Source organism: Arvicanthis niloticus, chromosome 1, assembly GCF_011762505.2.
Source record: "Arvicanthis niloticus isolate mArvNil1 chromosome 1, mArvNil1.pat.X, whole genome shotgun sequence".
In the NCBI taxonomy this organism is placed as follows: Eukaryota; Metazoa; Chordata; class Mammalia; order Rodentia; family Muridae; genus Arvicanthis; species Arvicanthis niloticus.
Window position 1 is genome coordinate 130,346,953 of NC_047658.1, and position 14,690 is coordinate 130,361,642.

General features: G+C 40.3%; 1 protein-coding gene across 18 annotated transcripts in view; it reads left to right on the forward strand.

Moving 5' to 3' along the window:
• Trpm3 (transient receptor potential cation channel subfamily M member 3) overlaps positions 1 to 14,690 on the forward strand; it is a 514,024-nt gene that overhangs the window by 229,825 nt on the left and 269,509 nt on the right. For all 18 annotated transcript variants that reach the window (XM_076918422.1, XM_076918425.1, XM_076918437.1 and 15 more), the window contains exon 2: positions 14,476 to 14,555. In XM_076918422.1, the coding sequence (XP_076774537.1) occupies positions 14,476 to 14,555 (80 nt within the window). The remainder of the gene's footprint in view (positions 1 to 14,475; positions 14,556 to 14,690) is intronic.

Here is a 14,690-nt window from a genome sequence, read left to right on the forward strand (position 1 = left end):
TAAGTTCTTTCTCAAAAAAAAACAACAAAACCTTAATGCAACAAGAAAACAAAATAGAATGGTATACCTCCAAGAAGCAACAACAAAACATGGAACTGTAACCAAATAAAAGCACACAAAAAACCATGGAGTCCATTACACACTGGTCAATTACTTCTGAGAATGAGGTCTATCCTTGAGTGATTGATATCCTCAGTGTCACTCCACTGGAGAAAACGGATTTTCCCTCTCCTAGTAGGTACAAATGACAATATTGAGAAAGTTTTAAATTATCTTTCACCACAGGATAATTGAAACATTGATCAGAACACAATGAATTTTAAAAAACGGGTACAAATACTTTTTAAAGTTTTATGCCTCAGAAAATTAAATATAGAAGGCTTTACACAGTTGATAATCAATGGAGAGAGAGAGAGACAGAGAGACAGAGAGAGAGAGAGACAGAGAGAGAGAGAGACAGACAGACAGACAGAGAGAGAGACAGAGAGACAGAGAGAGAGAGAGAGAGAGAGAGAGAGAGAGAGAGAGAGAGAGAGAGAGAATATGGAGTACTTGAAAAGTGAAGTGAGCCGAAGCTGGAGAGCTGACTCAGAAGTTGAGAGCCTTGCTTGCTATTCTGACAGAGGATGTAGGTAGGTTTGGTTCCTAGCTATCCACATGCAGGCTTATAACTATCTGTAACTTCAATTCCAAGAAATCTAATACCCTCTCCTGATCTCTGTGAGTACCATACATATGCATGGGTTACATATATACATGCAGGCAAAATATCCATACACATAAAGTAAAACGAATGAATCAAATAATACAATTTTAAAAAAATAAAGTGAGTCCAGCACCAATAACCCATTTTCAAATTCTCCAGGCACCGACTCAAAGCCATGTTCCAGGTAGCACTGGCTTTTTAATACATGTATTAAATATGCAATTAAACTTTCTCAGCTGAGCCTCTGTTTACATTTTCCTCTTTAAATTTTTTAAGTTGTATATATATGAATAGGTTTACATTTTCCTCTTTAAATTTTTTAATTTGTATATATATGAATAGGTTTCGTTGTTGCATTTTCAAACAAAATTTGGTTTTAGGAAGTTCCCTTTCTCTCTCCCTCCCAATCTCTCTTACCTTCCCTTTATTCTTCCCCACTCCCCACAGCCTCCTTTCTGCTTTCCATGTGCTTTACTGTCCTTCCCCATCTTCAGCCCCTCTTCTTCCCTCTCATGGGCTCCTCTCTAATTTCATAGCCTCTACCCAGACTCACCCCTTACACACCTACATCTAAACATTATAAGCTGGGTCTGCATATGAGGCTTGGTCTGTATTTGTTGTGCTGCCTTCAAAGATTCTTTATGCATACATTTGAATTCATATTCATTTCCTTATAAATGTAATGATATATATATAGATATAGATATCTATATCTATCTATAGATATCTATAGATATCTATATATAGATATCTAGATCTAGATCTAGATCTAGATATATCTCCTTCATATATACAGATCTTTCCAGGATCTAAAGTCTTTCAAAGAGATGTTATAGGAGCAAAACACACACACACACACACAATCGACAAGATAAAGATCTCTGCAGTCAGTGTTTATGGAGGGCAGTAACTGGTTTTGGAAGTGGGCTTGGTAACCTTCAACATGAGAACTGTTCCATTAGCACACTTCACCAGAGGCTTTATTTTTTACCCAACAAACAAGCAACATGACAGAGAGTGATGACTAGCAGACAGAGATATGCTTACATTGTATTAACTTAAAATCTAAATGTTGTTGTTTCTCATAGGATGACAGGAACACTCCATAGACTTTGCTGGGCCTGTATGCTTGTATGTTGCTTCCAATGATAGAAATGGGGTTGCTGTTACTCTCCAGTTCAATTACTCATAATTGATAGGTCTGCGGGGAGAAAAAAAAAAAACTATAAATTTTGGAAAGGTTCTGCCTATTATGCCTAGAACAGCAATGTTGGGTTTTGCTTTGTTATTTGGTAAGGAAAGAGGGTAAGGGAACACCATGTTGTAGTCTTAGAAACTCTCTTGCAGGCAGAATAAAAAATGTCAAGTTATCATTCAATCATAACAATGTCTTAGTAACATTTGGATTCTCACTGAAACAGAATTACAGTTTTACATATGTGTTGAATAGCTCAGTCGGGGACATTTTTCAGAATGGCTGGAGCCTGGTGAGAATTCTTTTGGGGATTATTTATTAATTCAAATCTTCTTATGTACTTTGTGCTGAATAGACCCAAAACCTTGCACTCTGCAATGTTTTCATTGCTTGGTTATGAAAAGAATAACAATTCCATGAATGTGTAAAGATTTTGAAAATCTCTGCTTTTCAAAAGGGCCTCTCTGCCATCTCTGTGCACATAATGAGGTACTAAAAACAAAGCTGTGGGTTGCTGTGTCCCAGAATCCTCAGCCCTAAGACCTGCAACTGACCTTGAAGGTCTTCAAGAGCATGCTGCTCTTCTTCAAGGTCAGACACCTGGTTATAAACAAGTCACAGCCAAGGTTCATATCTCAGGACTCCTGACCAGTCACGCCGGCATTGGACTCTGCCTTATGGACACAGAAAATAGGGATTTCAGAAATAAAATCCTATGGCCAAATTACACTCTACTTTTGTAAATAAAAACTTTCACTTTAAAATTGGATCCAGAATACTTGAAGGTAATTTATTTTACTGTGGTAAAATACAACTTGTACGAGACAGACAGACTGATGACAGACAGACAGACAGACAGACAGACAGACAGACAGAAACTGAGATTTCCCTGGGAGTTGGTCTTGCTAAGATAAGTTTCCAAGATGGACTATACTTATTCCTCTGTTCTCACTGCTTTTCTCAGCATCTTCCTCCCTCCAGGAGAAAAGAGTTAAACAAAATTTAAATTAGCCTCTGAACCGGATATGGCTTGTCACATAACTTCTATTCACATTTCTACCTAATGTAAAATGCTCGAATTTTATGACTCAGAAACAATGGCAGGGAATCAGAGGGACGGGGAGGGGCAACTCCAAACTGAACCCGAATGGTGAAAATGAGCTACGATAAAGAACTGAGCTCTTAAAAGATGACTTTGCACAACTCTGTCTCTGCCTTTAATGGCAAAGCTACTGACACAGCTTCTCTGAATGCAGAGCACCTCCCCCATCACAGGTGTGTGCTGACATGACCCCAGTGATACTGTTTCCTAACAGTGATCCATCATTTTAAAGTTCCTGGCCCCTGAGGCAGATGCCAAGCTCCAGTCTCATAAGACGTTTTGATCATAACCTCATCTTTCATTTTCTCTTTCTTGGGGTAAAGTTTATAATTCTGCTACCTTTTAGTATGTGACCCAGTTTCACAGGGAGCAGTGTTGTCATGTTTTGGGGTCAACAGAGGCAGTGCATTCCTAAAAGTGTGCCCTTGTGAGCATTTAGATGTTTTAAGTATGGACATCAGGACCATCTGGAAGCCTGTGGCTAATCCCCGATGGCTATGGGATAATTTTGAAGTAGAAACCAACACCTCCATTTCAGCTCTCTCATCAGAGTCTTCTAGGCATGATCAAATAAATGTATGTTTTAACAAACTCAGGGTAATTCCAATGCCATTAACCTGCCACACCAAAGCAGAAAGCATCACTTAGCATCACAGTAACAGAATAAAGACTGCAAAGACCTCAATACCAACAGAAGCATGTGGCCATCACTGGTATATAATGTTGGCATGATGCTTAACCTGTGTAAACCCCAGTTTTCCTTTATAGAAGAAACTACTGTAATGTCTCTTTTATAAACTTACTTCAAAGGTCACATGAAATGCTGTGTTCAAAAACATTCTGTGTAGAATTGAATGCTGTGAAAATATAATGTGTTGTGGATAAGTAATGATTAATTGCTTCATAATAAAGACATTTCCAATGTTACATATAAATATATTGAGAAATTATTTCCAAGAAGATTATATAGAATAACCATCCTACATGTAAATTCTGAGCAAATTTAAATGTAATTTTCAAAGCATTACCTGTTGATAAAAGATGAGTTTCATTTATAACTGGGAAAATGTGACTTACTTAATGTTTTCAGATAAGTAGACAAAAATTCATCTTTTTGTTGTATGTTAAGAAGTAAGTCATATGGGGCTGGAGAGATGGCTCAGTGGTTAAGAGCATCTGCTCTTTCAGAGGTCCTGAGTTCAATTCCCAGCAACTGCATGGTGGTTCACAAACATCTATAATGGGATCTGATGCCCTCTTCTGGTGTGTCTGAAGACAGCAACAGTGTACTCACATTAGATAAATAAATCTAAGAGAGAGAGAGGGAGAGGGAGGGAGGGAGGGAGGGAGGGAGGGAGGGAGGGAGGGAAAAAAGGAAGGAAAAAAAGAAGGAAGGGAGGGAGGGGGGAGGGAGGGAGGAAGGAAGGAAGGAAGGAAGGAAGGAAGGAAGGAAGGAAGGAAGGCATGTAAGTTTAGTGCTATGAAGTAAATTTAGGTGCTAGGAAGTAAGTTCTGTTTCAAATAATTTCAGTCCATAGACACATTATTCTCCAAAGTTAATTCTAGAAATGAAAGCATAATAACCCTTCAGAAACAAAGTGAAACTAGGATGGGGAAGGGAAAATAATTCTTCTTGGAGAGGTCCAAGCTCTAGCTGAGCCATAGTAAGCCCAGAAGGACATAGGAAAAGAGACATCGCAAGTGGATGAGGGTACCTACTGAACCGGAAATAAGTCATTAGAATAGTACATGTGCCTGCTGGGAGTGGGAGCAAAGTATGGGCATAGAACAAGGTCACGGTTGTTCCCACTTGCAGTGGCTAGCCAAGCCTCTCAAAGAACAAAGTGTTTTATGCAGACTTAAGAATACAAAGTCATTCATTCGGTAGCAAAGGAATAATCCAACCTTCTGAGGGAAATAACAACATGCCCGATGGCTGGTAAGTGTGGAACTTCTTGGTAGACCAGGGGCACTATAAATATTTTGTTTGACCTGCATAGAAAGAGTGTTAAGGCTTGCAGAGAAGTTAAGAGATTTGATTAAAATACTCAGATCCCAAAGCCTTCCAATACTGAGCTGATCTTGATTGGGCACGGAGGATGTGTAAAGGAATAGGGGAGAGTGGGATCAATCGCTGTGGATGGACATGTAGGTGGTGGTGTGACCCAGAAGCACTGGCATTGCCATGTCCTCTGGTGTTGTTTATAGTCAATGGCAACACACATTTCTTTTCATGCACTGAAATCAAAACAAGGAGTTTAAGATTTCCTGGGCATTCAAGAGGAGCTGCCAGTGTTTCCTAAACTCCAGTCACTTTTATGATATCATCATGTCTTTCATCTCCACATCGTTTTTGTTTTATGTAGTCCCGGGGATAGAGTCTAGTGTTTCATGCACTTTAGACAAGGACTCTATCAGTGAGTTCTGCCTACAGCACTCTCCCTTAGTCGTCAAGGCTATCCTTGAACTTACACTGTTCCTCAGGCAAACCTTGAACTTAAGATATGCTTGCCTCAGCCTCCTGAGCAGCTGGGATTACAGGCCTGCATTACTGGGCTTGAATAAATATTGCTGATGAATTCGGTTTTTTTATTTCTAAATAAGAAATAATTGAATTTGCAGATGATGATATTTTTAGATATTAGGTATATATATATACATATATATATGTGTGTATATATATACACATATATATATATATGTATATATATATATATATCCCTTCCTTGTACATTACTACATTGCTATGAATCCAGCATAAATGCCTACCTAGCCCTCAAGTCTGCTTTTTGGAGCTACAAGTCTACCTGATGGTGTCCATTTCTAAGGGAAGATTTTATTCTTCAGGAAATGGAATGGTTTTTCTGTGCCTCCCCAGTGCCACTATCCCAACTGCTCTGCTGCCAGCAGTAACAAATTGCCACTACTGCCCTTGGGGACCTGCTTCCTAATAGGGGGTCACACAAGAAGACAGGGGGCCATAACTTGATAGATTGACAAGTTGTTTCTTTAGCTAGGATGGTCAGAGACTCGGGGGACTGAGATATCTGAGTTTGGGCCTGTCACAGGGAAAAGCAAGACAGGCAAAGGTGACTAGAGAGAAGTTGCATGCCATGCTGGAATAAGAGCAGAAACAAGTAAGGGTTGGTGCCACAAATCCTAGAGATCCACCACCACCTCTCCTGACACCCCATTGTACACACAGTTCTGTTTCTTTTTTCTGTTCCAAAAGTTGACCAGTACACATCAGTCATAGCCCACTATAATTTTCAGTAAAATAAAGTATTCTCAGTCATGATCATGTTTATGGCCTCATGATAGCCAAGTGGTTGAGTTTTAAGGCAGGGACTTACTGTTCTCCAACATCCTTAAGTACATACTGGCTAGCCCTTTGTTGAAAATGTTTGTTGACCCCTAATGTATGGCATGTTCTTTGTCATTGCTACCAAATATAAGCATCAAACAGATTCTTTGTAGCTAGTGCAATACGAATTGTACACATTAAAATCTAGTTTCTACCGACAGAAAATCTAATCTTACTTTTTAAAGTGTGGGCCAACAAACCTTTTTAGTGTCATCTTCTCAAATACAACGTCTCATTAATGACAGATTTGGAGAATAAAGCCTTCTGCTGTGGCGTGGAAGCGGAAGTGAGGAAAAACCATAGCTATGGCTGTGCACGTGGTCTTCCATTGTTAAGAGTTCAGGTTGTCTTCAAAATTTCATCAGAAGCAGCCTGTTAATGGACCCTCCTGGGAGCTGCGTCCTGGGTGATGATGCTCTCTCTAGGTGTGCAGAGATTCTTAAGTAAAGTTGCTCTGAGATTCAAGTCTCTTTGTAGCTAATTATCTTTCTCAATCAAAGGCTCCTCCAGATCTCCTGTGAAAGCTCTAGCTCTCCTGGCTTCACCTGGAACTTCCGGTTTCAACTCCCACAAAAGGCCCAGGGCCCTGTAGCTGTATTTCCATCTCTGGTGTAAATTTCATGGAAGGCAGATCACACCTTATGTTCTATTGAATGCTTCTCTAAAAAAAAAAAAAAAAAAAAAAAAAAAAAGAAAAGTGATAAAAGAAAGAAAAAACTATTTGTTAAATTGAGCTCATGATTTATGGTAATAAGACGAGGGAATCTACTGACAAAGGATGTTGAAGGAGGTGAATTGTGAAGTCTTTCTACATCTGGAAGATTACTGAAAGCCTGTTGATTTAGTCTCTAGCTGACTACTGCTATGCTGTCATCTCTGTCTTTCAAAGTATTTGCCCACTTATCTCTTTCTCTCTCTTTTCCCTTCCACTTTCTTGTTTCTTTCTCTCATGGTTCTTTTCTCTCTTTGTAGCTCTCCAGAAATCTCACCCCATACATTAAAACAACAACAAAAACTCAAAACAAAACAAAACCCCTTTCTTTTCCAGAGTCTCCTTGGAGCGGCTCTTCACTCTTCGTGAGCTTCTTTCTAAATAATGCTCCTCCGAGTACCTTCTGTTCCCTCCTGTGAGCACAAGACAGAACTGAAGCTGAAAAGCAAATACGCATGTGCTTTTCTGACTCCAGATGTGCACCATGACAACAACGGGAAGCTGAAAAGCAAAAGCATAAAATGAAAACTAGCAGAGTTGTCTATCACCTTTCTATTTAAAATTTGCCTCTTTTCTTCCTATTTTTCTGTAGCCTACTCTTTTTTTAAACATAGCAATAGGAAAATGTATGCTTCTCCCTGAAATTTTTCTGTGATCATCAAATAGCATAAACCATAATTGACTTAGTCTTTCAGTTCTGTGGTCTAAACAATGCTGTAGAGACAATCTCTGATGATTCAGTTAGAAAGAATAGTTAAGGCTATCACAGGTGTATTAAGGTTGTGACCAATTCCTGTGACAGATAAAGAACATTTGCCCCTTTTACAAAAAAAAAAAAAAAAAAAAAAAAAAAAACAAAAAAAAAAAAAACCAGGGTTGGTGGGGGTGGAGAGAAAGAAAGACCAGAGAACACATGTACACACCTCTGTGCCTCTATGGTGGTCAAAGAACAGCCTGAGTGCCAGTCCCTCTTTTCTACCTTGTTTGAGACAAGGTCTCTTTGTTGTCTGCTGCTGCATATCCCAGACTAACTGGTCAAGGAGTGTCTGAGGATTGTCCTTACCTCTGTTTCACGTTTTACCATAGGAACACTGGGTTACCAGATGAACACCAAGGTGTCCAGCTTTAGAGGGCTTCTGGGAACTCAAACACTTAACCTGTAGGCCGCAGACCCGACTCAAGATGGCACCGGCCTCGGCCTTTGGTATCGGCTACTAGTAAATAGTGCACTGCGCATGAGTCAACTCAGTTTGGCGCCAAACCCCTCCCGAACGGGATATGCTAATGAGGTACCACAATCGAGCAGGGTATGCTAATGGGGTACCACGATCCTGACCAATCACCCCCTCCCGGGTGGGGTATGCTAATGTAGTATGCTAATGAGGCACTGAAGTTCTGACCAATCGCACACCTCCACGCGCTCCCCCCCCCCCCCAGGGCTGAGGGTATATAAGCAGCTCGCCCTGGGCATTCGGGGGTCTCCTCCTGAAAACTAAAAGAATGCTTCTGCAATAAAGGCTGTTGAGAAGGATCTGGTTGTTCGTGTCTTCCTTGCTGGTCAAGTGGGGCGCGACATTTACCCACTGAACCATCTCCCAAGCCTTCTTTCTTGAGCTTCATGCTAAAACTTAGTGTGATTTTTTTTTTTTTACTTAAATCTGTTTAACCATGTTTCAGCTGTTGAAAGTCACTAGGTAGATGATTGTATCTTGTCTCTCCAGGAAACTATGGTTGAGTGAAGGACCAGCAAATTCAGGGATCAGTCCTACAAAGCCAATAGACAAAGATGGCTGGCTGTTGCGGTAGCTAACCCATTCAAGTGTAAAATAAGTCACTTGGTTTACTATAACCACAACACACACCATTCATTCTTACACAAAAACAACCGAAGAATAAAAAATCAAAACCCAGGCACCCTCACTGATCATTTACTGCTGAAGGGCGCCACCTCCCAGTTGACTGTCACCCTTGGGAAGAGATAAAACGCTCAGTCATTCACAGCTGTTTGCCTTATTGAAATTTGAATTTGTTTCTCTCCCAGCATATATGCGCTGTCTCTGTCTCTGTCCCCCCCTCTCTCGCCCTCTCCTTCTGCCTCTCCCTCTCTCTCTCCCTCTTCTCTTCCCTCTCCTTCTCCCTCTCTCTCTCCCTCTCTCAGCTGATCCTTGAAAGCACTCTCTATGTGGCCACTACGAGAGTCTCTGAGAGAACACACAGCTGAGTCAGCACCAGTTCTCCATGGTCCGAATTCTACCTGCACACACAGCCTTGGAGCTCCCAACTCCTTGCTTTCCAATACAGAACCAGGGAATGCAGGTCTCTTGTGCATTTGGCCTGGGCAAGGGAAAGAAAGGCTGTAGACTAGAAGTGTGACTAGACAAGTTTTGTTCACATCTTGTTATAGACGCTCCTTCGCCAACCCCAGCTGCATTCTGCTTAGACTCATGTTTAGGGACCAAAGGGTTCCTTTGAAACGCTCAGGTTTTCTTAGCAGTTTCTCTTTAAAGAAATACTATCGTTCCATTCTGTGCAGTGGGGAAACAATGCCTCTTGTGTGTTCAAGCTACTGGGAGCATTAATACACTGTTTCTTTTAGAGAGATTTGCTTTCCAAAGCTGAACTTTCAGAACTCCGGAGCACCTTATCACACTCTTGCAAGTTTTTTTTTTTTTTTTTTCCCTTTCTTTTTTTCTGAAAGTGGAAAAAGAAAAGGTGGGGGTAGGGTCGGGAGCAGTTAGGACTTGTGCTAGTTAAACCTGATCTCTCCAGGGATTTGTTTTTCTCCTGGCTTCAGATTAGGTGTTCAAATCAAGCAGTGTGTGAAGACTTTGAGGGAATTTTCATGGGACTCTTAGTGAGGCTAATCCTGGAGCGCCAGGACATTCCAAGGGGCCAATCTGCCCAAGTTCATTGCTTACTTGAAATGTCTCTGGGGGAAGAGCCTGGCAAGTGACTTTTTTTTTTCCAGTGGGCGGTCATCCGAGCATTATTAACGGGATGGCCAGCCCCAGTCACAGCAAAATGAAAGCAACAGAAGCTGTGCAGGGTGACTGCCTTGCTACCAGCCAGAGTCAGAGCGCAGGTAAATGATTCCAGCTAACTTTTCTCTTGTTTGACTTGTCCATGTTGGATGTGGGGACGTAGGCTAAAGGAACTCATGGGGGTGGGGGGCGTGCAGAGAGAAAACAGAGGGGGAAATAAACATATATTTTGGTATTTTGTTCTAATGAAGACTGGTTGGCCTCTTGAAACTGGAAACTCCAGTGGAGGGCGAGCCGTACTCAGAGCTGTTCCTCACACTTTGTTTGAAGAAAGTTCATATACTTTGTTTTTAATCTTGAGATTACCTGTCTGGGTTACTGAGCTGCTAAGTGTGTATTGTAACTCTTCCTTCCTTCCTGGAGAAAGGCTGGAGTCTGCAGCTGGTAGGGAGGTTAAGGGAAGACAGAACGAAATTGCTTGTGGTTTAATGTCAGTAGCAGAGTCTGGGTAAAATGGAGTTTAGGTGAAATGACTTAATGTTTCTTTTTGTATAAGGCAATATTTACAGGTTTGTTTTGCTTTCTTTCATCTTAGTGTTTTATTGATTACATGTTTAATTTTCAAAATAGCTCTTGGTTTTATTCCTTATGGTAACTATTATACCTTGTTCAAAGTGCAGACACCCTTGTTTCTGTTTTGAAAAAGTGGTTCTTTAATTATTAGCCTTTGAAACCTTTTCCCTATGACATACCACACATGGCTGGTAGTGCAGAAAGACAAGAAAGAGTCGGCATGTGAAAAAGTTGGTATGGCTACCTGACTGTTCTACCTCCAGAAAAGACTATCCAGAAGTGATTTGCTGAGGGCCAATAGGGCCGCCTTCCCTAGGAGGACAGGAGACTCCTGTGGCATAATTTAAAAGCAAAGCTACTAGGGCAAACTCTCCATTGAAGTTTTGCATTAGGAGAGAATTAAAAGGTCAGCAGGAAATGCATGTCTGATTTATTTCATGCTTTCTAACAATGAGAATAATCGTTCTGTGCTAACTTAGTTGGGTGTTGGAGCAAAGTCTAAAGCTTTGTGCGGAGAAGTTCAAAGCCCTTAAACAAAAGAAAAAGGGAATTCATTTAGGCAACAAGTTAAATCATGATTGGATGTCAAAATATGCCCTTTTCAAAAAAAAATAATTTTTATAATTGAGTATCTGTCCACACTAATAACCTAAATAAAAGCACAATGAAGCCGATCCTACAAAGGAGCAGAGTCAATTATGCATATTTTGGAGAATTCCTAAGTGGTCTGTTATGCATGCATTCTTCTTATGATGAATTATACTTGTCTCATAAATACAAAGTGTCAAAGTTTATTATGAATGATGGGAAGATCTTTTTACCTCACCTCTCTTTTCCTCCCAATTGTGCCTTGGCAAGGGAACTGATTAATCTGCTATAACTAAGGAACACAAGTATGTTCTCATCCATTCACCCACAAAGAGACTTCTTTTCTTCTTTGAGAATGTAATTAAGTCGCTAGACTGCACACAAGTCAAATCACCTTCCACTGAAAGACTAACAAACAATCCATATGGAATAATTTTTCTATGCACCATCTCACTGAAACTTGCAGGAACCCCTAAATTGAAACTAATAATAACAATGTCCTTGAAGAGTCGGATTCATTCTGGCATGTCCCCCTCCATATTCTCAAGGTTAAGGTTCTTTTGTAATTCCATTTCTTTGTTACAATAGAAATAATAACCTTTAACCCTTCTGTAACTTCTGCCTTATACACTGGGGTCTTTTTAAAGTAGCATCCCATCCATTACCCTAAGGGGAGAAGAAGAACAGTTAATAGAGGGTTCACCCCTCATCATGTATGAGGGCTGGACTGGGGAGGAGGAAGGAGAAGGAATGAGTCTGAACAGGTTTCCCACATGCCACTAGGAGTCCAGTGTGAAATAGTCCCAGACATCTCAGAAGGCTCTGCACACATAAAGGACATTCAGAACCAGGACTGTCTCCTCCTGCAAAGCAGTGTATCCACAGAGTAAGAGGAAAGATCATGGAGCAAGGCTATTCAAAAATCAAATTGTAGCTTTGGAACTCACTTGCTGTTTCCCTATGGCTCAGTTTCTTCATTGATAAAACAGATGTTGTAGTGGTTCTTCCCCATCAATGATCATTAGTGGATCCAAATACATCATGGACCCTGAACAAATGTTAGCCATTGTGAGTCCTGGTGAGCTCCTACTTTGTGCTAGATATGTAAGATGAACTACTTGTTCTGATTTTCACAAAACCCTCCATAGTAGCTTAGGATCTGTATGTTATACATAGATTGATAGAAGGTAAGAAACTTTTCTTCATATCTCATTAGTGGCCAGTCCAGTGCTCTATGGTCCAAACTTAGGGGTGGCTATTGCTACAAATATTTTATTGAACCCTCATAGAAACTTCCATAGGAATTTATAGTATCAGAATTAGCCCAGAAGTCTGTCATGATAGTAAATGCCTTACTCTTTTGGTACTTGGAAGGCACAGGACAGTGACTGCTTCAAGTTCAAGGCCAGCTAGATTTCAGAATGATTACTAGGCTAGCTGGGGCTACAGAGTGAGAATCTGTCTCAATAAACAAAAACAAACAAGCCAAGATCAATCTCTTCTTGAAGTCATTCTCGGTACTCCCCAAATAATGACCCAATGTATCAAGCATTATCATTGTACCCAATATAGAGATAGGGAAAACTGAGGATAAAAGAATTCCTAACTGCTCTCATCTAACAAAGTCCCACTCAAGCTGCTTTCTCTGCTGTAGACTTTGCATCCCACACATGCTGCTTTGCTAACTCCCTGTCCTGGAAGATGAATCAGCACTTACTGAAGCAGGCAGATGCTTCCCCCAAAAGATTCTTTTGAAGGCCAACCAGGATGGGATACAAAAATACAGTCTTTCTTTGCCATTCCCCAAGGTGTAGGGAAAGTGAGTTTCAAATGTCCAGTGAGGGATGTCTAACCTCTTTCTGCCAAAAGATAACATCAACAAAAGTATTCAGTGTTTCAGCACCATGGCCCATGTATGAATAGTTTAATTTACAGGCTCTCCACAAAGATAAAGACTGGTTATCTTTGCTGCCCAGCTCATTTCTGTTGCAGAGATGGAGCCAGTATTTTTTGCTTCGGGTTGGAGAGGGAAATTCTTCGAGAATAGATTTTTTTTTCATGTCTAGCTCCAAACAAAGTTATAAATGCCTTCTGTGTGCATGAGTGTGCAGGGGTTCACCTGAACCTGGAGACCTTTGAGGTAGTGTGGGTTGCTCCTTTAAATAAAGACAATGGAGGGAAAACAAAATTTAAGTGACCCAATTGTGATCATTCCTGTAACAGAATAGTCTCCTGATGGCCCTCAACCATCCACTGTGTGGCCATGTTTAGAATATTCATTATATTACTATTAAAGATCTATTGCTATAGATGTCACATGCATAAATAGACCTCCATTGTATGAGATCAAAGGAAGAAGTGTAATCTAGAAGGCAAAAGGCGCAGACAGCACTTTATGTCCAGAGAATCAGATGACGAGATGTTTTTCATCTATAAATGTATGGAGCTTCATTCATAGTTATTGTGGGGTAATACGGACTACAGCCTGCAGCTTGTATATGCAGGATAAACACTACTTGGGAGGTGGTGAAGAGATCCTTCAGTTTGATGAAACACTTTGTTCATCTTGGACCGCACTTTGACAGCAGGGTTTCTGAATGGATAGTCTCAACAATAACTTTTCTTAGAAGGCAAATATATATATATGCATGTATGTAGAATGTGAGGGGGAAATGCACCCATTCCCTTTCCAAGCATTGGAAACATCGAGGCTCTGCTTACATCTGTCCTCCTTGTCTTCCCATGTCCTTTAATAGCTCACTGTTCCTCTGTATCACAGACTTGGATTTTAGGGACCTTAGTGATGTAGGAATTGGAGTCAAGCACTTCCTCTGACATCTTGCTTTCCTTCTGTGAGGAAAATATAATGGAAGCCTCGACCATGAGAGCCTGATACTGAGCTACATGTGTTTCCCCAGGCTTTTGAATATTGTTTTTATGTAAGATGATAAATGTCATGTTCTGTTCCTTCAATTTCATTTTCTCTATGAATAGCTTTGTGTTTCTGTCCTTTAGAAATCACAACGAACAGGCTTACAGACCTATTATTAACACTTTTCCAGCCTTTCTATTTCTTTTATTCTCAATGGTATAATGTGAAGCCAATCAGCAGGTTGGCTGGTTAGATGATCTTCAATGGGGAATCCATTTATGATATACTAGTGTCTTGTGTGGTTACATGATGGTGCTGCCTAGCCAAAAAGATTTCAATTTTATATTCATGTTTCTTTTTTCTCTCTTTCTTTTGGTTTCAGGCTCAGAAATCCTGGATTGAAAGAGCATTTTATAAAAGAGAATGTGTCCACATCATACCCAGCACCAAAGACCCCCATAGGTAATTCTGTTGTCTTTAATGTATTAAGAATGTAAAGTAACGATTATGAGGATAGAGTACAATTAATATTATACCACATGCTACAATAAAACCACTGTCAGATGAAATATATTTTTGAAGCAAATATATATTGCA